This window comes from Coregonus clupeaformis, chromosome 18 (genome assembly GCF_020615455.1).
Source record: "Coregonus clupeaformis isolate EN_2021a chromosome 18, ASM2061545v1, whole genome shotgun sequence".
Classification (NCBI taxonomy): domain Eukaryota; kingdom Metazoa; phylum Chordata; class Actinopteri; order Salmoniformes; family Salmonidae; genus Coregonus; species Coregonus clupeaformis.
The window spans coordinates 45,560,394-45,584,838 of NC_059209.1; the positions used below are offsets into that span (position 1 = coordinate 45,560,394).

Below are 24,445 nucleotides of genomic sequence, written 5' to 3' on the forward strand. Positions count from 1 at the left end.
TCACCTGATGCACTGCTATAGTTTGTTTTTAGGGGCTAATAGTAACATTTCCTACTCATCCTGTTTCAGAGAGATAGACATGCTTCACATACTGACCTCATTGCCCTCCCTCTCTCTTCACTGGTTATCCCCGCCCCTTACATCTGTCTATTTTCCTCTCACCCTATCTCTCAATCCCTTTCTTAACAGCTCAGACTTGGCTGGCTGGTGCTGTCATTGATCCCTGCTGTCAATGCTTTAAAAAAAGGTTTGCGTCACAGTCATTACAGCACTATAAAAGCCACAGTGATGCAGTTCCCACTGTGCAGTCGACCCAGCAACTACATCAAACATAGAGCTGCCTGTTTCACGAGTCATGAGTTCTATTGGTTACGACCCTTACTTTCCCTCCTCTTCCCACAAGAGGAGGGTGACGCTGCGCAGTGGAGGGTATGGAGGTAGTGCAGGAGGAATGACATCCAGGTCGGTGTATTCCAGCCTCTCTGCCCCCCTCTCATCTCATGGGTCATCCCGGCTGCATTACCCAACATACAGCCGTAGCTCCTCCATGCTGCTGTCTGACCCCGGCTCTGTGGCCACTGCTGAACTGGACATCAGCCAGGCGGTGCAGGTCAGCACTGAGTTCAAGGCCGTGCGGACGCAGGAGAAAGCCCAGCTGCAGGATCTGAACGACCGCTTTGCCAGTTTTATCGAGCGCGTCCACGAGCTGGAGCAGCAGAACAAGTTGCTGGATGCTGAACTGCTGATCCTCAGGCAGAGGCATGGGGAGCCCTCCCACCTCAGGTCCCTGTATGAGCATGAGATCCGCCAGCTCCGTGCTGCTGTGGAGGATGCCCGCGATGAGAAACAGGCTGCTCAGAATCACAGGGACCAGATGGAGGAGGTGCTGCAGAGTCTGCAGGGCCGTTATGAAGAGGAGGTAGTCAGCAGGGAAGAGGTGGAGGGCCGTCTGATGGATGCCAGGAAGAGGGCGGATGAGGCCGCTTTGGGCCGTGTTGAGCTGGAGAAGAGGACAGAGACACTGCTGGATGAGTTGGCCTTCCTGAAACGTCTCCATGAGGGGGAGATAGCTGAGCTGCAGACCCAGGTGCAGTACAATGCCCAGGTGTCAGTGGAGATGGAGGTGGCAAAGCCAGACCTGTCCGCAGCCCTCCGAGACATCCGCGTCCAGTATGAGAAACTGGCACACCGCAACCTCCAGTCAGCCGAGGAATGGTTCCGCAGCAAGGTGAGTGTGATGACAGAAGGCACCGCCCGCAACACAGACAACGTTCGCAGTGCCAAAGAAGAGGCTGGGGAGTACCGGCGCCTGATCAAAACACAAAACATGGAGATTGAAGCCTGCCGTGGGATGAACCAGTCCCTGGAGAATCAGCTACAGGAGGTGGAGGAGAAACAGAGTGCTGAGATCGCAGCCCTACAGGTCAGTGCCAGAGCAGCATGAATGAAAATGTAACCTGTCTAAATATCTGCATTAGTAGTGTAGCAGACTCTGCTGAGCCTAATCCTTCAGACAAATGCGCACAATGAATATTCTACAGAAATGCTATGTAATGCATCCTTTACATCAACAAAGTAAGTTTTGGCCTATAGAATATGTGGTTTGGTCATGATGTTTGGAAAAACTTTTACATATATCAGATATATATATAATAAACACCTCATTAATCATATTACACCTTTAACATAATAAATGATCTCTCCAAAATAGGAATCAATTGGCCAGCTGGAGGACGAGTTGAGGACAACTAAGAATGAAATGGCTCGGTACCTGAAGGATTATCAAGACCTCCTGAACGTTAAGATGGCTCTGGACATCGAGATAGCGGCTTACAGGTCTGTAACTCATAAAATTAGACATGCATGTTGTGTCTACTTCACAGAGAAGAACTTCCTGCAGAATTTTTTAACTATACCATTACTTTATGATCATAGATTGGATCATATGTATTTTACAGTTTTTTAAAAATCAACTGAGTGCCAACCAGGGCCATCTCTTGTGATCTATGTATCTATTCTGTTTCCAGGAAGCTGCTTGAAGGGGAGGAGAATCGCTTCAGTGCAGGAGGACCAGGGGAAATGTCTAGTGTCTACTCCCAAAGCCTGTGTGTTGCCCCATCCTACAGCCGCCCCATGTTCTTCATGCAGTCCAGCCTGAGCTCTGGTGCCCCCTACCCACGCATGTACAGCTCATCATTTTCCTCTGCGGATGAGATTATAGCTGCCAGTCAAGCACAGCCTGCTGAGTCAAGTCCTCAGGAAGAAGAGGAGGAAAAAGAGGAGGAAGAAGAGAAGGTAGAAGAGGAGAAGGGAGTCGAGGAAGCAGAGGAAGAGGAAGAAGAAGAGCAAAAAGCAGGTCAGTGTTGTCTAGAGTTTTAATGAATGTGCTTTCACTTATTTTTCTTGAAGGTTTTGAATTGTCAAGTTCAGCGTCTACAGTGGTTAACAACTAATCACTAATTGTCGCTACAGGTGACAATGGAGATATGGAGAAAGAGGAAGCAGAGAAGGCTAACGAAAATGGAGAAGATGGAGGAGATGAAAGCCAAGAAGGAGGAGATGGAGAGGAGGATGGAGCCACTGAAACAGAAGAAGGGGATGATAATGGAGAAGAGGAAGAAAGCAAAAAGGAAATAGAAGTGGCAGAAGAAAAAGAGAAGCCAAAATATATAAATATTTAAATCAAGAATGAATGGCACATTGAGGTGCTCTACAAATAGATCAGTTCAGTTCAGTACAATCAATCAGGAAATCACTGTATATACAGCAGAGGCCTTTATGTTTGAGTGCAAATAAGCGGTATGGCTGTACACTGAGTGAAGCTGAGCATGAGAGTGTATGCATGTGTGTGCCAGCAAGGTGCTTTTCAGAACAATAAAAAGCTAATACCTATATATGAAATACATCAAAATAAATGCAATATGACTGCTTAATTAATGGGTGCGAGAAACGAGAGAGAGCATATGTGGAGTTTTGTGAGCAAATACTGTATTGTATTAGCCTGTGGAATATTTGTTTAAAAAACCTATGTGCTTTTCTGTCACCACAATATGCCTATAAGAACACCATTGTGTTCAATACTTGATTTGAAATGCCTTGATTTGTAATGCCTTAGACAAAATCTTCTTAGTGGGATCCATGATGTACAGTACTGAACACAAATAAAGACATGAAACATGTTCATCTAAATAAGTGAATTGTTGGTATTATTGCACTACTCAATTCACTACTACAACCTTGTCACTTATGAAGTTACTACTAATTTTCATGACTGACTGGATGAGCCAGCAATAAGTGTATGGAGTGTATAGATAATAGCATTGGTGAATCAGGATGTTCATTTAGAATAAAAGGGACGTGTATTAGAACAACTGTTTCCTTTATAGGTTGGTTGATAGATTATGTAATTTCTCCACAATGTACCTACTACCTGTATGTGTCATCTGAGAGACGCCCTCTTAGATGGCCCTTTGATAGACACTGAACAAACTTAGGAAATTGCTGATAGTTTCCCACCTTGGTAGATTGTAAAACAATAAAGAACAGTTGGCAAAGATAGAATTAAAGACATTTTGGTTTTATTTTTTCAAATCGACGGATAGTAAGTAGAGACCAGGAGCCTTTGTGTGCATGTGTGTGTGTGTGCGTGCGTGTGCGTGTGTGTGTGTGTGTGTGTGTGTGTGTCCTCCTCATAAGGTCCTGTGTGATCAGTGAGCTGACATGAGTGTTTTTCCTGCTGGCTCACTCTCCTTCACATCACTAGCCATAAATCAGAAGCTTTATGACTCAGCGAAGGTGGTGCTGCACCAAAGAATCAGGCCAAATGTCTACTGATGGAGGACGCCAGCAGAAAGTAATTCCATTAGAGAAACACGAGAGTAAAATCTCACTGCATTCAACCTTGACAGAGGACGGTCTGTTTTATTCAAGACACTATTTTTGCACCACTGGTGGCGGAAATGCACAGCCATTCATACACATACAGGAACACTGTATGCATGCTAAATGATTGCATACATACTGTGGGCTATATGTGACTATTCATATCAAGTTGAATTTTGTGGCTGTGTATCCCCAATAAGGAGAACACTTGTTCTTTCAAGGATATCAGTTTTACCTGACAGGGACACAGAGAGTGTCTTAATTTCTGCAGTGGCTATAAATCTTCTGACTGCTTGGCTAAAGTTCCCTCTCTTTAGTGTTACTATTATTCTGAGATGACAAACGGTTTCTCTACCATCCTCACTCTCTCTTCACATTTGTATTCATTTTATTCTCCAAAACAGTCACACAGACTTTTATTCATTTATCATTCATGGCATAACTCACACTATGCTATATACACCAACAATTGGACTACAGATGTTACAGAGCTCTGAAAACGTAACTAACTTAGCAGTAGAACTGAGGAAAAAAACCAACAAACATGCAGTCCTCTATCTGTTTGACCTTTGGCCATGTTACATACAGTATTAGAAAGCCATCGCCCCAAAATCTGCAGCTGCCACCTCCCTCTTTTCCACTCTCTAGTTGCTCTGTCCTCAGCTCACCCTATCCTCTGCAGCTCCTCCCTCCATCCCTCCCTTTCTTCCTGAAACAAAAGAGAGGGCGTAGCAAGGAGTGAATGAGGAGACAGCATGTGTATCAAACTGATACCAGCACATATTATCTGTATAAAAAAGACTACAAAAAAGGGAAGTTAACAAGTTGGGCTCAACGTGTTGTTTTTGAAGGATGTAATTTTACAGCTTCATATAGCCACAAGGGTAATGTCCCTCAGCAAACATAATAATAATAATAATAATATGCCATTTAGCAGACGCTTTTATTCAAAGCGACTTACAGTCATGCGTGCATACATTTTTGTGTATGGGTGGTCCCGGGGATCGAACCCACTACCTTGGCGTTACAAGCGCCGTGCTCTACCAGCTGAGCTACAGAGGACCACCACCTGATTTGCTGTTAGGAAAACAATGTAAATGTCAAAGTGCTGTATTGTGTATATACGTTTTTTTAAAGGAAACAAGAGCCCCATTCTATTCTATTTCATACGAAAGGTTTTGTAGGTGATATTGTACAATATACACTAGTGAAATAAATGTATGTTGCTGGGATATTATGGAATTTCACTCAGTCACAGAATGTGCTTGAGAGGACTCTGCGTAAGTCTCGCCACTGATCTGCTACCCTCTTTCGGAGCAACAAAGTATTAGGAGGGGGTTGTCCACCACTACCTCCCCTTGAGGCCTCCCAATAGTGCAGTTCTTTAATTAAAAACATGGCATGGTGGGTATGTGAGAAATAGACAGCATCCAAGTTACCTATAAGAAAAACTAAAACCTCTTTGACATTTAATTTCATATCTTGTACATTTAGTTGGATTTTGAAGATTCAGTAAGCAGCCCCTTCCCTGTGGATGATCATTTGGGTCAAAAGCATGGAAAATGTCCTCTAAACGTTTGGGGTACCCCTCCTCTACTTGATGATCAGACACATCAAACCCCCACATCTAGAAAACGTACATTCTAAAATTCAAAGAATATAACTACAAACCCTCTTATTCCCCCAAAATACCACATTCACTTGCCTTGACAAAGCCATTTGCTAATCTTTATGTATTTCAGTACACACTGACAAAATGACCGACCTGATGACCTTTAAAGAAATAGACCAGTCGATGCTGGTGGTGAAATATTGCTGGGTCCAGTGGTCCTGTGATGCCGGGAAACCCTGCGAGATCAACTTCTCATCAGAGTCCTGCAAATCACTAGAGCTCCAGAACTTAGTGCCTGTGAGAAACAAACAGCAGCAGGTTATACTGTTCTTCAATCTTACATGCTACAATTAAATTTGACAGAAACCATACAGAAATGTCTATATGGCAAGCAATCAGTGTTTAATGATGTAAATTGGAATGAAGCTTAATGTTTCCTGGTCAGGTGATATTATATGATGGTTTACCTTTAAAGAAGTAGACCCCGTCATGGTCATGATTCCATACATGTAGGTGAGCATCTACTCTGTCCCGAGGAAAGTCCGTTCCAGCCCTGCTGCATACTCCTGGAGTCGCCCCGGCGAGGTCTGCCTCTGTGGTTGTCATACAGCCAAAATCGACACTGGCCAGTAGGTAGAAGCAAAGTGATTACTATACTGTGGTTTTGTATTCTCCCAGTGTATGAATACATTCTGTTTGCATTTACCTTATATTGTACCTAAATAGTGACCTTTTGTGCACATTACCTACAATATAGCTGTTGGATGGCCTTTCTGTCCTCCCAACCCATCTCCATAGGGTTGCCATTGATGGGGTACAGAGGGTGCATCCCTGAGTCAGGGAAAGACAAGTGGGGTAGTCCCAGTACATGTCCTGTCTCATGCAGCAAAACCTGCATTTAAAACACAACGCTAAACATTGTGAATTTCACAGCACACTAAGACATGTGTATGTCTGTAACGCTGAGTGTGTACTGTACCTGCAGCAGTTTGACCCCATGGTCAGATGGAAAAGCACTGTAGAATGTATCATCATCCAGAGAGATCTGTCCTGACTGGGTTGTCTGTGCAACCTCTCCTCCTGCTCCATCGAACAACAAAGGACAGCCCAGGTGACGTCCTGAAGAGGGAGGGTCAGAAACACAAAAACACAACAAACCAAAGGGAGGCTGGTCTGAGCACATGAATGAGGAACACAGAAAAAAGTTGATTCAATGTTTAAGCACTACAATGGAAATACTATAACCTTGGGGAACACCAACTGGGCTATGAATCATACATGTGTCTGTAATTCCTGTACCAAAGCCTAGGCGGATATCAATCTCTGCCCCAAGAGAAGTGGGTCTTCCTTGAAGGAGAGGGGATTCACCTCAGCCCAGCGCTTGAGGGCCAGAGCTATGATCTGCTGCTGCTGCTGGACAGGCAGGTGGCTGCTGAGGCCCTTTGATAGCAGGCACCACCTGAGCCTGTGTTTGGCATAGCCCGGGCATGGGGCCCAGGGATCCACCCGGACCCTGAGTGAGTTTTTGTCTGTGGTACCTGAAAACCTGATATGGGCTTGAACCCACACCTGGATCCTCACTACTCATAAGTATTTTACCCTCCTTGGTTCACTGGAGAGATGCAGAAACATCCTTGGGAGAAGGGATCATATAAGGGATCACTGGTGAACTCATGATCTTATCTTTGAACAGATGGTTGGAGGACAAGAGTTGTTTATGATCGTCTTCTGATGCAGATGCTTTATTCACAGCCACCTTGTTGACAAGTAAGGAACACACCAAACAGTGTTTGTAGCTCAGGCAGCCTTTACATCCCAGCAACAATATATTGCAGTTAGGCCTCTGACATGGAAAGAGAAGGGAAAACATGCTGCTTAAGACATACTGTAGTAGGACAACAGTTGCCTCTTTCTCAAAATCACCATACATCTATTTGGTAGACAATATGAAAACACCAATAGTTAAGTACTATTTATCTCTGTTTGATAATCATGTACAAGTGTAATAAGTGATATATGTTAAGTTATGGGATGGATATGGGGGGTGACATCTGCCCTCCTCTTTTTGTTTACCTGTCCTTGTTCTGTATATCTTATTTTGTATTATTTATTTTTTACCTATAACTCTGGGTCTTTTTGTATCTGTCTCCTATTTTATGTTTATATAAGAATTGCATACTTGTATTTTCTACAAAGTACCTATACACCATTATTGTGTGTGTTCAATAAAAAATATTTGAGCAAGAAATATGTTAAGTTAATTTTGGTTTAGCACAGTAAGCCAGCTGAGGCAGAGCAGTGAAGACCCCACCAGAAGGAAATGAAAAGAGGATTGATAGACTAGCCAGTAGAGACAATCCTTCCAGCCTCATCTCTCTGGGCTCCTTTAAGGCTGTCTACTCTCTCCAAGCTCTCTTTCCCTTGAGACCCCAAGCCAGTGAGAGGGATTGGTCTTTATCCCCTACCATCCTGGCACTACCTCTACTTGTACACCTGTTTCTGTTAACCTTGTATCCCAAAGCACCTGCACACTGCTGGAAAAGACAAACGAATCACCATAGTTGTCCAACACCACAGATAGGGGTACAGTACTCACCTTTCTATCTGTTTACCCCCGTCTCTGATCACCATAAAGGGTGTCTTGTTGTTTGACGTGATAGAAGAAGAGGTCATAGTCATGCTTTCTCTCCAGGAGCTTTTAATAAAAGCAGACCTGGCGTATGATGCAATCTGATCTAACTAGAGCATTGGGTGAGAAGGGGATGAAGAGGCTACAGGCAGTTCTGCTAATTAGAGCCTGACTGAAGGGAGGAATGGACACACGTCTGTCTGCTTGACTGATTCATCGACTTACACCCTATCGACACCAAACTGAGATGCCAATACATGTCATGCTTATATAACGCTTACATAAAGCTTGCACCTGAGGTGGTAGACTGTTCAGGAAACAATCCTACACAATGGTCTCTTGAGCCTACATTTGTCTCTCATCAGCATTATTGAGATTTTAGGAATATCCCCTCATAATACCATGACTCAAGCACAAGAATGTAATCTGAATAGGATGTATATGTGTTTGACATAGAGATAGATAAAGGACTCTAGTGCCCAAAAGCCTATTTCTGCATTGGCAGCGCCATTGTGGACTTTCACCATTTTTAAGTAGTCAACTGGGTGGGACTTCCTATAGGTTAAGAAAGGATAATATAATTCCATCCAGGTCATCAGGAGGGATCAGCCAATTAATTATACTTGTGAGTAAACATTCCATAACTGCAGGTGGCAGTAAATTGCCAACTTTGGCTTTATATCTGTTCAAACAGTACGCTCCAGGTGGCAGTATTCACCCTTTCAGTTTGTTTATCAACTCATAGAAGTTGTAGAAGAAGAAAATTGACTAATTAAAAATGGAGATGGCCTCAGTGGTGCTGTCCGAGCGCTCACATATGCCCTTATGGAACCGATACAATGAAGAGTCCTCTATCATTCTCTATGGTGTTTGATAGTAGTTGTATTCCACTTGCTGAGTTTTTGTTTTGCAATTCAAAAAAAATAATGTTGTAATAACAAAAGTCTGTCACATGATGGCAATATTGTGTTCCTTAGTCACTCACAGCTTGCAGAATTCCTTTTCATTTGACTGGTTTTTATGTCAAAGGATCTTTTTAAAAAATATAATATGCCATTTAGCAGACGCTTTTATCCAAAGCGACTTACAGTCATGTGTGCATAATTTTTTTACATATGGGTGGTCCCGGGGATCGAACCCATTACCCTGGCGTTACAAACGCCATGCTCTACCAATTGAGCTACAGAGGAATACATTAAAGGAATCCATTTGTGGTTGAGATTATATTTGCGGAAGGTTTTAACATGGCAAAAGTGTAAACCTGAATATGACTAGAGATCTGCAGGCCTAGTCTAGTTTTTTACTCTATGCAAAGTAAGGCCTACACTGAATGATAAACCTAAGAATACACAAATCACTCTACCAAAAATGCTTGGATCAAACAAAACCGCGTCAAATTAATTAAATTATTCAAAAGACCTTAAGTACATAAACCGCTCAATGTATAACCACGTTAGTGGTCCAATCTTTTAATCACTTACAGGTGTAGGATCTTAATTTGACCAGTTTCTCACAGCAGGAAAATAATCCTTCAGTAACCGGAAATGTGAATTATTGTGTGGATTATAATTCATAGTAATTTTTGTAGGGGTTGATACATGTTTATTTAGGGCAAATCAAGTCTGAAATTGTAAAGTGCAAATTACAAACTTTAGAAGCCTTTTTAAACCTTGAATACACTAAAAGTTTGCATTTCCTTGCCATGCAGGACATTTCCTGCAACAACGAGGTGATCAAATTATGATCCTGCACCTGTAGATGAGGCAGCTTGGATGAGGCAGACATTGAGCAAGTCATACAAAGAGAACAACATTTCCCAACATAAATAAACCTAAATGCTGTACCAACATTGGTCCCACTTTACAATAAGTGTCCCTAATACCTATATATTTACATGGTAGGCAGTACAGTGTGTACAGTGCAATTACATTGTAGGTACCTTATCGGTATCTGATTTGTGTAACTACATGTTAAAATGTTTATATGCATTAGATTTGTAAAATCAAACTTAAATTAATTGTAACTATAGTAAATCTTCTCTCAACACCAAATTATTGTTTAAGATTAGGCCTACTCAGTTTTTTTTATTGTGACTTTATTTGCAAATTCTTTGTATTGTGCATGCCACAAACATGGATAGCAGTTGTAAGTGCTATGCAAATGTCTACCAAAACTGTACCAATAATTCCTCTACCATGTGAAGTGAGACCCAATCATTTTTGGGAGAATCTACTTTTAGGAGTTGAGGGCTGACTACTAATGCCCTCTGCAGAATCAAATCAAGATATATGTTGTGATGGTTAGCAGAAACCAAATACTGTATAATGCTAAAAATGTCATAGCAATTGCACTGCCCGAACCATTGCGAATTGTACATGAGAACAATGACAGAGCAAAATGCACAGAGAAATAACCATAAAAATAGTGAGAGCTAAATCAAGCTGTCAAGGGGAAAAACAACGTCAATGGATGGCTAATGGTTATTGACAGCAACATTTGGTTGTCTAGTGCTATCAGCAACACATGATGTGAAGACAAAAGGCTAAGTAGAATAACAGGCCTGATCCACTAAACAGCTGCATCGGTGGGGAGGGGGATGGGGATGGGTAGGGGGAGGGGGAGGGTGGGGCCCGGGGGAGGGTGGGGCCCATTGTCATAAATAAAATATCCCAATCAATGCACGTATTGATGCAAACTTACACAGACAAATGCATGAATGGTAACCTCAGACAGACTCATCCTCTAAAATACAAACACTGTGTGTGCACCTGATGATGATCAAGTAGGCTACTGCAATCATTTTCCACATGTTATTTAATACATACACACACGCACACCCTCTGACAGTGTCGACTGAGGCCGTTGACAACGGGTTGATTCCTTACATTCCTGACCTTGAGGAAAACAGTCAATGGTTGAATCACTTAAAATCAAAAGTAAAAATCATTTGAATCAAATAAGATTGAATCAAATAAGATATAGTAACGTTATGCCTATTGTAAAACAAAAGTAGCCAGAATATGCTCTATATCAGGGTGGCAGGTAGCCTAGGGGTTAAGAGTGTTTGAATCCCCAAGCCAACTAAGTTAAAAAGCTGTCGATGTGCCCTTGAGCAATGCACTTAACCCTAAATTGTTCCTGTAAGTCACTTGGGATAAGAGTGTCTGTAAAATGGGTAGGCAACTAGATTCTGCCGCCGGCTGATTTTTGTTTGAGCAGGGCCGGAACATAATTATAATAATTTGTACACTGCAAATTGACCACAACTAAGCCCAAAATGAGATTGTATTTGACAATAACAATAATTTAATACCTTGATTACATTGAGACATGATCACATCTTTTATTTTATTTGTTGGAATACTAGGGAACAGATTTCCTAAACTAAACTCATTTTTAACAGATTTCCTGGTGATTTTACAGTCTTTTTTGACCAAAACTAAAATCCCCAAAATCACTTGAAGTTTTGGCCCACAGGCGGCCTCTGGCTGACTACATGCTGGCCTATATTATAGTACACTCATTGTCTGCATGGGTCTATAAATGAGACCTCTGCTTTGTTACAGACCATTGCTCTCTCATGTCAGCCTAACTTTATCACATGACAAAAATGTTGCTCCGACAACGAAAAATGTTTTATACTTCTAATTGTGGCTATCACCCTTTATTTCAGTAATGTGCCCACAGTTTGCTTTTGCACCATGGACTCTCATGGTGAAAGGTAGCCTACTGTACACTATACACGGTGTAGTGTAGGTGAGTTTCTCTAATCACTTATTTGAAGTTTGGTTCTGTTGTTATGTTACATTGATGTAACATTTGCCACATTTGTTCAATTGAATGATCGTTGAAATTAGGCTACGCGTCGAGGTGCGGCAACGCTTGCTGCTGGGTTCAATTGCATAGCGCCCTAGTTTCTCCCCTCCCCCTTTTTGAAGTCATGATGGCGAAACTGTAGTGTTCAGGACGAGAAGTGTCCCACCCGCCCAGCAGTTCATCTATTTATTTATTTATTTATCATTTCACCGCAATGACCCGCTGGATTCCAACTAAAAAAGAGAAATATGGCGTTGGTAAGTTAGACAACTATGTCGTCTTGTTTACAATTGGGTTATAGGCTATTACATTTGGAAGTTATGTAGCTAGGAAGCTTTAGGAAAAGGCGAAGTTAAGCTACCTTGACTGTCACACATGTTGCTTAGGAATCATTGAAAGAAAGTGAACGTTGATTAGACGTAAATACGTTTGGTCAGCGTGTGCTCTTATACAGTAACAATCCGTAAATCGAGTGGTTTGACTCGAAAGTGAGCCTTGCTACACGTTGTGCGTAAAGTTTGTGTGATAGACAGCTGAAACTTTCTTGCTGTCCTATACTGTAGCCTTAGCATAAATGTAGGCCTATAGTTGGAAATTTGTAAGACATTGTGATTTTAACATATCATGAGAAAAAAAACAAGTCGCGTAGCCTACATGAGTCACTTTAGTTCAGGCATACTGTGTGTATGTGGATACACGCCCTCAAGGTAAATCAAAACGAATGGGGAACCATTTCAGAGAGTATGATGACGTCAGTAGGCCTATAATATCGCAATTGGGTACCTGTTGTTTTTGTATTTAACCAGAAAAAGGCAATTGGGACTCTTTTGCAACCTGGACCAGGGGTGCGTTCAGTATGTTTTTACGATTTGGAACGGTGCTGTACTGAACGACCAGTTGAAAAACGGGGATGGGTTGGTTGGGCAACGCTATTAGCATGGCCATTGCTCTTTAAAAACGTCACTCATTGTTTCAAGCCACACCCACCAAACGGGAGCACACGTACCTAAAAAAAATCAGTGTTCAAGAACGAATTGTGGAAATGTGTCGTTCAGTACAAACCATTCTGCAACGTAGCAAACGTTCAAGCGAACTGAACGCACCTCTGGCCAAGAAGGCAGCAGCAATCAATACATCACACAATTTAAAAATCATACATTACAATCAGCAACAACTCGATCCAGCCTACAGGAAATATTAACACTACTCCTGTCTTGTACCAAACGAGTCTTGTACCAAAGTTTTAAACACATTGAGGGGCAATACATTTAGGTTCTTTGGTTGATATCACTGTATCAAGCAATAACACATTTCATAGATTCTTACAAAAACATGTGGAAATTAATCAAATAATATAATCTGGTTGTTTTTCCTCCATTGTTTACAAAACATTGATGTGTAAATATAATAGTTCTACAGATATCTGGATTTAGCAGGACAGAAAATAACCCTAATGTACAGTATGTTAATTTTGTTCTGACACTAATTTGGGTTTAAATTTTGTTTGAACATGGATATTGGCATCATTCTAAAAACAACAATATTCTAGTAAGGAATGCCCTTGACTCAGCTTGCCAGCCCCCAAAGTAGCTAGCATACCTCTGTGGAATGTTGTGTTCAAGTTCCTGTTCATCTTTTGCTATGTTTGGTAAAGACCACAGACAGACATGTCATTTTCGCTAGGGCACTGAAGTCATACTTTGTATTGTTGCTGTTCCACTAAATGTTTTCCCCATTTTGAACATGACAGATGACTCCATGCAACTGGGTATCGGTTTGTTCTTATTTGGGTAGATACAGTTTGAAACAGACACTACCTTTAGTTATGTTTGTGTAATGCTGATACAATCAGAACATCCTTGAAGCTTGTTGTGTCCATTGCTGCTAAACCCTAGTAGTATTTGAAAATAAGACATATCCCTCACTCATAGAGTAGCCTAATGTCTGTGATACATTTACTTGTATTTCAAATGTAGTCTATCAATTTGTACATTTGTAATCATCAAGATGCCAGTGATAGTGTAGAGGATGTCATTGCTATAGAATGAAAAATTAGACAATTTATTGATATAAATGGACTATCAACACTCATCAGAGCACACACATTTCAGACAAACAAACAGGTGTAATGGGTTCGTACTCAAAATGATGTCGCATAAAGCTTACGTCATTATTCAATGTTTAAAATTATTTTCACTGCATCAGGGATAGCGTACACAGACGTTTCGGCTTTACAGCCTTCTTCAGTGTGTAGGTACAATCATGAAAAAAAAAATCTAAACAGCATTTGTAAAGAACAACAGATGAGCAGCAGGTGCTTCTAATGAGGGTTGCCACTCATCTGCCAATCAGGGATGTGGCTTTTCTGGTCTACCTGTATACAAATTAGTCACAAAGAAATACAGAATTATAGGGTATGGGAGCGGGCACGGAGGGCAACTCACAAATCAATCGCCCCAGGTTTCCGCTCACCTAAATACATAATATCAATTAATGAGATAGTCCACCACAAAGGACATCAGGCAAAGCCATTCATAAATATATGGGGCCAACTCATAAATGAAATGTGAAATCTGATATGGACAGTGTTCTTGTATAACAGTCTAAATGTGGCTTATAGGAAGGAGGTGAAATCTAATTCTTTGTTTAAACTGTGTGGAGATACAGAATTTAATTTATATATCCACATGGCTTCTCTTTGGAGTAATTTGTTGTCATAGTCAGGTCCTCTATGTGGTGGATGAACTTTTTCGATCCCGAAGCAGCGCAATTCATTAACATAATTATTTTGTTCTATGAAGTGTCTTGCAACTGGCGAGGTGATATCTTGATGTCTAATAGTGGATTTATGTTCTCCAAGATTACTTTCAAGGCACAGGATGTTTTTCCAATATAAATCTTATTACAGGAACACTGTAACATAAATAACTCCTTTTAGTAGTGCAAGTTATACATTACTTTATCTCATAGATCCTAGTTGTCTGAGGGCATGCAAAGTTAGAACATTTCCTTATGGTGCTACAAGAGGTACAAGCTCTACAGGGGAAGCATCCTTTCATGAATGCCTATTTTCTCTCTCTGACCACATCTGATTTTAACCAATATGTTTGATAGATTTCTTGATCGTTTATAGGTGAATAAAGGTGGATTCTGGAAGGCAGAATTTAAAGAGGAGTCTGATGATAATATGTGCCAATGTTTATTGACAATAGACTTGATGCCATTACGGCTATCATTGAAAGTATGTATATAGTTTACAGAAAACTGTTTCTTCTGTTTTTGTTGGGATTTATTAAGTAACTGGCTTCTGTTCAAGCTTTTAACTTGTGTTTGAGCTTAATCAAGCCAGGTATCGGGGAATCCTCTCAAGCGAAAATGCTCAAGGAGGGAATTTGATTGTCTATCATATTCTTCCTCTGTGTCGCAGATGCGACTCAGTCTATGAAGTTGGCTTACTGGTAAACCTCTTTTTAGAGGAAGGGGGTGATAACTATCAGCTGTCAATATAGTATTTTTATCTGTAGGTTTTCTGTAAACTGTAGTACTTAGAGATTGTCCCTTCTTTGTAACAAGTACATCTAATAAATGTATAGAGTTAATGTTATTTTCCATAGTGAAGGAAATTGATTGTACTCTAGAGTTATTGTAGTTAAGAAATTCATTTAATTTAATTTCGGAACCGGTCCAGATCATAAAGCAATCGTCTATATAGCGGGTCCAATATTTAACATGATCTTTGTAAGGATTATTTACATAATTAAAATAAATTTGAATTTCCCGACACGTATTTCAATCTGATTAGCTCAGATTATAGAGAGCCGGTAGGATTTTGACGAGAGGCTGTCTGTGTGTGTTGTTTATATGTAACCTGCCAGCCAGGGATGTCACAGTTTGAGGCGCAAAACAGTGGGAAGGAGCTGCGCTAGTGAGCCGTGCTAAGGCACAGACATAAGCGCTTAGCGGTGACAGTATTGCTGCATCACAACATGCTTGGCTTGATTTTTTTTCCACTGGCAGATCTCTGCTGTTGCCAGGCATGGCTCTGGACACAGTCAAAACTATGTCAAGTTGGTGAAACGGGCCATTGTCACTCTCTGCATGACCAGAGGGAGATGTCATTTCTTTGGTTCTTTTTTTTTTATATAAAGGCTATTGTTTCTGAGTTGGCAGAGGGAGTTTTAAAGTGGAACTGACAGCATTTTAGCAACATGAAATGTTATTAAAATCTGTTCATATACACCCCCAGGAAGAATGACACTTTAAAAAAAAACATTTTCTGACAAGCAAGCACTTACATATGGTAATTTTCTAGTTTTCATAAATTATTAGAATGTTTGGGAATTACAAATACTAAAGCATTTGTGGAAATTCTTTAGCAATATAGAGTGGAAAAGTGGCCGTGCGTTTGGACAATGAATAGATACTGCAGTAAATAAAACCAAATAAAAACATGTCTCATCCAGGACCGGAGTCTACTCAGACCGGTGCACCATAGCCACCCAGAGCACCATAGTCAACCAGAGCCACAGTAGGCCTTTATGCAAACAAGCCATTTACCACACAGGCCTGCCATCATTCACTTTGAACTGGACTGTGTGTTTACAGGCAGTTACAACAGCCCGACTTTAGATCATTAGAACGCATTCACCAAAAGCCACAAAATACACCTGAATGGATTTCTGCAAATATGTCAATACCACGGGAGTCCTCTTACATTTGGGAACGTTACAGTCCTATTGATCAAACAACCATGAAAAAAAAAGAAGCTATTACTTTTTTTGCCTACATTTACTGACACCGGTCATATTTAGCGGATGTTGCAAGTTCGTAAATTCATCAGTTATTCTACGCTCTGGCACACTGACGAGAGTGCTCTGAAATCAGTAGATATTGGGAGTGAATTTTCGAACGCAAGAGAAATGCTAACTGGATAAGTCGTTCAAGTTCTTGCTAGCTAACCAAATGACACCTGCATCTCCAGCTGTGTATAGCCACTGAAAAACAAGGGGAAAAAGTCAGTCACTCACCCTCCAATGACATGACATCCTCCTAGCAGCTAGCTAGCTAACGTTAGGCTCCGTGTTTTTAGCTTGCTACATAAATATATATACTTGCCTATTAGCCACGTTATGACTTACTTGTGATCATTGCTCTTGCTAGTTTGATTGTATTGACATTCCCAGCCTTAGTTACATTTGTCCGTTTTTGTCCAAAATATTGAGTCATTGAAACTGTATCAGTGCATCCTGAATGGGGGCAGCTGCAATATTTCTTGGACTACCAAGAAATGTATTGGTGAATTATATGAATAATGCATTGAACTGCATCCATCTATTCTGCCAACAATGCCTTAGTGTATGTGATGGAATGTTGAGTCAAATAGAACCTATTTTTAAAACCTCTTATAAAGTTGGTTTTCTAGCATAAACTGGGAATTTGATATTTGACTGATATTATGATATGTCAGTTTGTTTCATATCTACAAAGTAGTTAAAACGCTGTCAGTTCCACTTTAACTACGAATAAGGAAATGTTTTGATGAGGTTTGATGCCATGCTGAATTATATTATTTCCATCCTCTATAGGCCTGAATGGCACCACTCTCTGCTACAACATGACTTAAGCCTATCAGATCTAATTTGTGTTGTCCTATGTAATGTAATGGTAATGAGCGATGTCAGATAATCTCAATGTTGACAAAGCCATACACAGCCATGTGGATGTTTTCTCTTGTCTTGTTGATGTTCTAATCTGGATCCTTATTGTTTGTTGATATTAGGTTCGTTGTTGTGTGCAGGAGGATCACTGTACAACTGCACTATGAAAAAAACGGTATTTGTAGGTCTTTCAAAAGATCATAGTGGATAAAGATCATCATAGTGGATATATAACTTTTCCAGATCTACATATTCAATTAATACTATTTGTTCTCACAGAACAAAGAGCAGTGATGAAAACTCACCTATTAATTTGGATTTAAGGGGAACTGCAAACTATTAAATGGGAAGGATACATATGGAAAGGGAAGGATGCTTATGGAAAGAAAATGATACTCATGTTCAGTTGTGAGGTATTCAGAGGTGTGATGAGCAGAGCCAGTTGAAGCGTGCAGTGAGATCTAGCCTCCGGCAACAAGGATTATCACCATGCAAGTCAGAACAGAGCTCCTCGCCTTGTTCCTGTTATAGAGGGAAGATAATGCTGAGTACTAGGCTATGAAAGTGTGTCTGCAAGTCATGACAAGGAAGTGCGTGCGCGGAGAGAGCCAGAGGGGGAGAGAGAGAGAGCATACTGTGCTGTGTGAATTGTCTCCCACTCGTGTCCTTCAGAGAAAAGGAGGGAGGAGGGAGAGACGGAACCTTGTCCAGGAAGACACTTAAGTTAAATAACTGAGGAGAATCGAGGGGAGGGCACTGTGCTGACCCAGTTGGCTGCAGTATGCCCTGTATAAAGTGACCTTTAACCGACAGTCTCCTTTGTGATTTAGAAATAAATAATACATGATGTCAAGCCCCTCCTCTCACTCCACCTCCCTCAGTGTGGATGTTGTAATAAACCTGCGGGGGGAAATTCCACTTACTCCACCCAACACATAGCCTCAGGTATTGAAAAAGAACAGGAATAATGTCAATCATCTCTTTATTTAAAACGTGAGTTCAGGTTGAATCCTAAAATCCTAATCATGAATACATGCACATACTGTACATGTATTAGGATATAATTTAGAGTAAAATGATGTTCCAAGAGATTGAGGGCCCTTCTATTAAAACTGGGTTTCCAGTATACGGCCAACACCGAATTCCTCTTGCACCACGAGAATGCACCTGTAAATTCATTCAATGCATAAAACAATGTTTACTCTTACTCAAACGTTCTTTTTCACAGCGCAAGAAATACCTGACTACCATATACCTTTATCAGATGTTACCAGGGAAAAGGCCAAAGTCTATAGGCTTTGCTAGGCTCTTCATATCATTTTTCTGTTTTTACTTCCTGTATCTTGAGCTTGCTGGGGATTGTTGTTTTGTGTTTATGTGCTTTCACATAGTAAGACTGTCATAATAAGACTGTCTCTTTTTTCTCCCCCGCCTGTCAATTCTCTCAGCAATTTATAACTATGACTCCAGAGGCGAGCAGGAGCTGTCTCTCCAGGTGGGAGACACTGTACATATACTTGAGACATTTGAAGGTGAGCATGAACAGTCTAGCCTTACTCACATACAACAAGCTGTCACACGCTAAGGAAAAGTTTGCAACACTCTGGAACTTTGTAAAACATTGAACCAAGGCTGTGCTCAATACCAGACATGCATTGAAAATAATCTGCAATGTTTAATGAAATGCTCTTGAAAGATAGAAGAGTCAATATCACCATCTGTATCTAGTTTGCCTTCTTCTCATTGGTCTTATCTCTGTTGTATTTATCCCTCTATCTCTGTCATATCTCTATATCAATCTCTAATCTCCCCAGGCTGGTATAGAGGTCACACATTACGGGACAAATCACAGAAGGTATGGCAACCATACATCCTTTCATAGTGTTTCATTGAAATAAGAAAATAGTTTGAAGAAGAGGTTTACGTTTCCGTTTCATCTCATAGGGCATTTTCCCAGCCTCGTACATCCACCTGAAGGAGGCTAAAGTTGAAGGGACAGGGTAAGGTGTCACTCACTTCATGTCATGTTATTAGAAATGCATTGTATTTGATGGGATATCTGGTTATTTCTTTCCTTCCCCCTTCAGCCAACAGGAAATAGTTATCCCAGGAGACCTACCATTGGTACTGGAGCTCGGTGCCACTCTGAGGGAATGGGCACAAATATGGCACAACCTTTATGTGGTACGTGGAGAATAATGGTTTCTTATCAATCTCCCTACTTGCATATTTTTCACATTAAAGAATTCACTTGACCCTTATACTGTTATCACACTCACTCTGTTTGGAAAAGTGTGATTCTGTAAGTCTGGGTGGCTGTGATGATGACTGTTTGTTTGACAGAACAACAAGACAACTCTGTTCAGGAACGTACAGCAGATGGCCTACTGCCTCATCGAGTATAGATCTCAGATAGTGTCGGGAACATTGCCCAAGGATGACCTTGTGGAGCTCAGGAAGAAAGTCACAGCTAAGATTGATTATGGAAACCGGTATGAATTGTACTCTACTTGAATTGCATTGTGACATAAACGTGCTTGTAAAGTTTTATGTGACTGAGTCATTGTGCGAAGAATATGCCCTTATAAATCCGTCTAAAGCTATATTTGATGCTTTCTGTACAGGATTCTGGGTTTGGACTTGGTGGTGCGAGATGACGCGGGGAACACTTTAGATCCGGACTGCACCAGCACAGTCAGTCTGTTCCGGGCCTTTGAGACTGCATCCCGCAGTATAGATGACAGAATACAGGAGGAGAAGGCATGGACCAGTGTTGTTTTTGTCGCTCATTTGTCTCTATGACTAATACTGGTTGCGTAGTTAGCCCTGCCGGTGCGTTGTGTTTGTGCTCATACAGTGTCTCTGTGGCCCTCTGTAGACCCGGCTGCAGAACCTGGAGATGAGGCGCCAGTCCCTGTTCAGCACAGTGCACACCTACAGTCTCTTCGTGAACCTCAAGAACTTTGTGTGTAACATCGGGGAGGATGCAGAGCTGCTTATGTCACTCTATGACCCTGACCAGTCTGAGTTCATCAGGTCAGACATCAATGCATTCAGTTCATTGCATTATAGTAAACCAGATAACATCACGGCCAAAATGGAGGCGAAAGAAACCCACACCTATTTAGGCGAGGTGCTGGCTAACGGAGTAGAACACCTATTTAGGCGAGGTGCTGGCTAACGGAGTAGAACACCTGTTTAGGCGAGGTGCTGGCTAACGGAGTAGAACACCTGTTTAGGAGAGGTGCTGGCTAACGGAGTAGAACACCTGTTTAGGAGAGGTGCTGGGTAGCAGAGTAGAACACCTGTTTAGGCGAGGTGCTGGCTAACGGAGTAGAACACCTGTTTAGGCGAGGTGCTGGCTAACGGAGTAGAACACCTGATAAAGAAAAGGAGAGTCGCTCACTCTAGGAGCTCAGATGCAATAATCTAATAACCAACGTTTCGACAGAAAAGCTGTCTTCATCAGGGTATAATGACAAACACTGCGGGTCACTAGTTTATATAGTGTCAAAGGACACACACAGGTGTCTGTAATCATGGCCGGGTGTGGCCTGATATCATTGGTTAATTCACAGATAAACAGAACATACAAAAAACATGAATAGATAACATACGATCATAGATACAACTTGGCTACATAGGCCCACAAACATTTACAATGAATAGCAAAATCACAATAATCACAAGAATTGCTTCAAATCAAAGTCTACGTTGAGACCGAAGGGAGCAAGGGTCTTTAAATGAAAGATCCAGGCAGCCTCTCGTTTTAACAATAAGTTGTCGAGGTCACCCCCTCTCCTAGGGAGGGTGACATGTTCGATGCCAGATATAACGTAGGGACGAAATCGAGTGGTTCGCTTCCAAAAGGTGGGCAGCAACTGGGTATGTCGAGTTTTTGCACCTAATGGTGCTACGATGCTCCGAGATTTGTACTTTTAATTCGCGCTTTGTTTTACCCACATAAATAACTGCCTTAGTGGAGCACGTAATAACACCTTTGTTTGGGGGTGTTTGAAGGATATACATTTGTAAGTGCCATTGCATTGAGCGCAGCCATTACACTTGTAGTTTCCATCTGGTAGAGGCGCAAATAGATGTTGTGCAGGGATATTTAGGGGTGGTAAATCAGAGTTTACCAATTGATCTCTGAGATTTCTGCCCCGCGAGAATACAACCAAGGGAGGGTCCGAAAATACATTACTGATACTGTCATCGGATCTTAGAATGTGCCAATGTTTGTGAACGATTCCCTTAATTTGTTCAGAGCACTTTGAATAGCGTGCAGTTAGAACGCAAGAATGCTTCTTTTTGCGAGACTGTCCTTGAAAGAGATCAGGTCTCGATTTGTTTTGAATTTTCTCAATGGCAGTATTAATCTGACCATTCTGTGGAAACGTTGGTTAATAGGTTATTCAATGATTGCATCTGAGCTCCTAGAGTGTGCAGCTCTCCTTTTCTTTATCAAACATCACGGACAATACCATTTTCTGACACCTTAAAGAAGCTTTTATCCCATAATCATGTGTATTCCATGTCGCTTATATGCATATATTGCATAACATTATATCGCCCTTTTGATATATTTATGCATCTTGTCACCGAAAAGGGTTGTTACAGAATGGCTATAGTGAGGTACAGTGGGGAGAACAAGGATTTGATACACTGCCGATTTTGCAGGTTTTCCTACTTACAAAGCATGTAGAGGTCTGTAATTTTTATCATAGGTACACTTCAACTGTGAGAGACGGAATCTAAAACAAAAATCCAGAAAATCACAATGTATGATTTTTAAGTAATTAATGTGCATTTTATTGCATGACATAAGTATTTGATCACCTACCAACCAGTAAGAATTCCGGCTCTCACAGACCTGTTAGTTTTTCTTTAAGAAGCCCTCCTGTTCTCCACTCATTACCTGTATTAACTGCACCTGTTTGAACTCGTTACCTGTATAAAAGACACCTGTCCACACACTCAATCAAACAGACTCCAACCTCTCCACAATGGCCAAGACCAGAGAGCTGTGTAAGGACATCAGGGATAAAATTGTAGACCTGCACAAGGCTGGGATGGGCTACAGGACAATAGGCAAGCAGCTTGGTGAGAAGGCAACAACTGTTGGCGCAATTATTAGAAAATGGAAGAAGTTCAAGATGACGGTCAATCACCCTCGGTCTGGGGCTCCATGCAAGATCTCACCTCGTGGGGCATCAATGATCATGAGGAAGGTGAGGGATCAGCCCAGAACTACACGGCAGGACCTGGTCAATGACCTGAAGAGAGCTGGAACCACAGTCTCAAAGAAAACCATTAGTAACACACTACGCCGTCATGGATTAAAATCCTGCAGCGCACGCAAGGTCCCCCTGCTCAAGCCAGCCCATGTCCAGGCCCGTCTGATGTTTGCCAATGACCATCTGGATGATCCAGAGGAGGAATGGGAGAAGGTCATGTGGTCTGATGAGACAAAAATATAGCTTTTTGGTCTAAACTCCACTCGCCGTGTTTGGAGGAAGAAGAAGGATGAGTACAACCCCAAGAACACCATCCCAACCGTAAAGCATGGAGGTGGAAACATCATTCTTTGGGGATGCTTTTCTGCAAAGGGGACCGGACGACTGCACCGTATTGAGGGGAGGATGGATGGGGCCATGTATTGCGAGATCTTGGCCAACAACCTCCTTCCCTCAGTAAGAGCATTGAAGATGGGTCGTGGCTGGGTCTTCCAGCATGACAACGACCCGAAACACACAGCCAGGGCAACTAAGGAGTGGCTCCGTAAGAAGCATCTCAAGGTCCTGGAGTAGCCTAGCCAGTCTCCAGATCTGAACCCAATAGAAAATCTTTGGAGGGAGCTGAAAGTCCGTATTGTCCAGCGACAGCCCCGAAGCCTGAAGGATCTGGAGAAGGTCTGTATGGAGGAGTGGGCCAAAATCCCTGCTGCAGTGTGTGCAAACCTGGTCAAGACCTACAGGAAACGTATGATCTCTGTAATTGCAAACAAAGGTTTCTGTACCAAATATTAAGTTCTGCTTTTCTGATGTATCAAATACTTATGTCATGCAATAAAATGCACATTAATTACTTAAAAATCATACAATGTGATTTTCTGGATTTTTGTTTTAGATTCCGTCGCTCACAGTTGAAGTGTACCTATGATAAAAATTACAGACCTCTACATGCTTTGTAAGTAGGAAAACCTGCTAAATCGGCAGTGTATCAAATACTTGTTCTCCCCACTGTATGTGAGTTGGGATTCCTGATTGTTTATGACATGTCTGCAGTGAGAACTTCCTGGTGCGCTGGGACAGCATGGGCATGCCCAAAGAGATTGAGAAACTCAACAACCTGCCTGCCCTCTTCACGGTAACAGAGATTAAACCCTCCTTTCCACTTTCTGTCTTTTTTCTCTGTTGTAAATGTAAAAACTAGTAGCCATCTGGCCTAACAGATGGACAGGCAGTGACAGTCCTTGGTTGGGGCATGCTATGCCATGCGATTTATTTCCTCAAACAGGCTCTTAATCTGAACTGCTCACATTAAGCTTTGAATAAGCAGAATTGCATAAGATATTCAATATTTTCTACCAAGCAACTTTAATTGTACTTGCATTATGTAGTCCTTATCTTTGCATTGAAATTCTCTCCTTCACTCTGGCTAGGATCTGAGCAGCAGTGACCTGATTAGGCCACGTCTGTTCCTCGTCTGTCAGATTATCAGGGTGGGCAGCATGGAGCTCAAGGAGGGCAAGAAACACACGGGAGGGTTAAGGAGACCGTTTGGTGTGGCTGGTGAGATGTCTTTTAATGCTTCACTATATTTGTTTGTGCACGTTCACACATTCAA

The 24,445-nt window shown here is 41.6% G+C and overlaps 2 protein-coding genes across 3 annotated transcripts in view; both read left to right on the top strand.

Moving 5' to 3' along the window:
- Positions 1-299: 299 nt before the first annotated feature.
- Positions 300-3,189, top strand: LOC121587338 (neurofilament light polypeptide-like). Its single transcript, XM_041904239.2, has 4 exons — positions 300-1,423; positions 1,712-1,836; positions 2,028-2,356; positions 2,473-3,189. The coding sequence occupies exons 1-4, from the start codon at positions 356-358 to the stop codon at positions 2,679-2,681; spliced, it is 1,731 nt and encodes a 576-aa protein (XP_041760173.2). The 5' UTR covers positions 300-355; the 3' UTR covers positions 2,682-3,189.
- Positions 3,190-12,075: 8,886 nt separating this feature from the next.
- Positions 12,076-24,445, top strand: part of LOC121530859 (dedicator of cytokinesis protein 5) — a 30,246-nt gene continuing 17,876 nt past the window's right edge. For both annotated transcript variants that reach the window (XM_041836155.1, XM_041836156.1), the window contains exons 1-10: positions 12,076-12,196; positions 19,045-19,128; positions 19,411-19,451; positions 19,541-19,596; positions 19,684-19,780; positions 19,940-20,088; positions 20,221-20,356; positions 20,475-20,632; positions 23,884-23,965; positions 24,261-24,390. In XM_041836155.1, the coding sequence (XP_041692089.1) occupies positions 12,154-12,196; positions 19,045-19,128; positions 19,411-19,451; positions 19,541-19,596; positions 19,684-19,780; positions 19,940-20,088; positions 20,221-20,356; positions 20,475-20,632; positions 23,884-23,965; positions 24,261-24,390 (976 nt within the window). In that variant the 5' untranslated portion in view covers positions 12,076-12,153. The remainder of the gene's footprint in view (positions 12,197-19,044; positions 19,129-19,410; positions 19,452-19,540; positions 19,597-19,683; positions 19,781-19,939; positions 20,089-20,220; positions 20,357-20,474; positions 20,633-23,883; positions 23,966-24,260; positions 24,391-24,445) is intronic.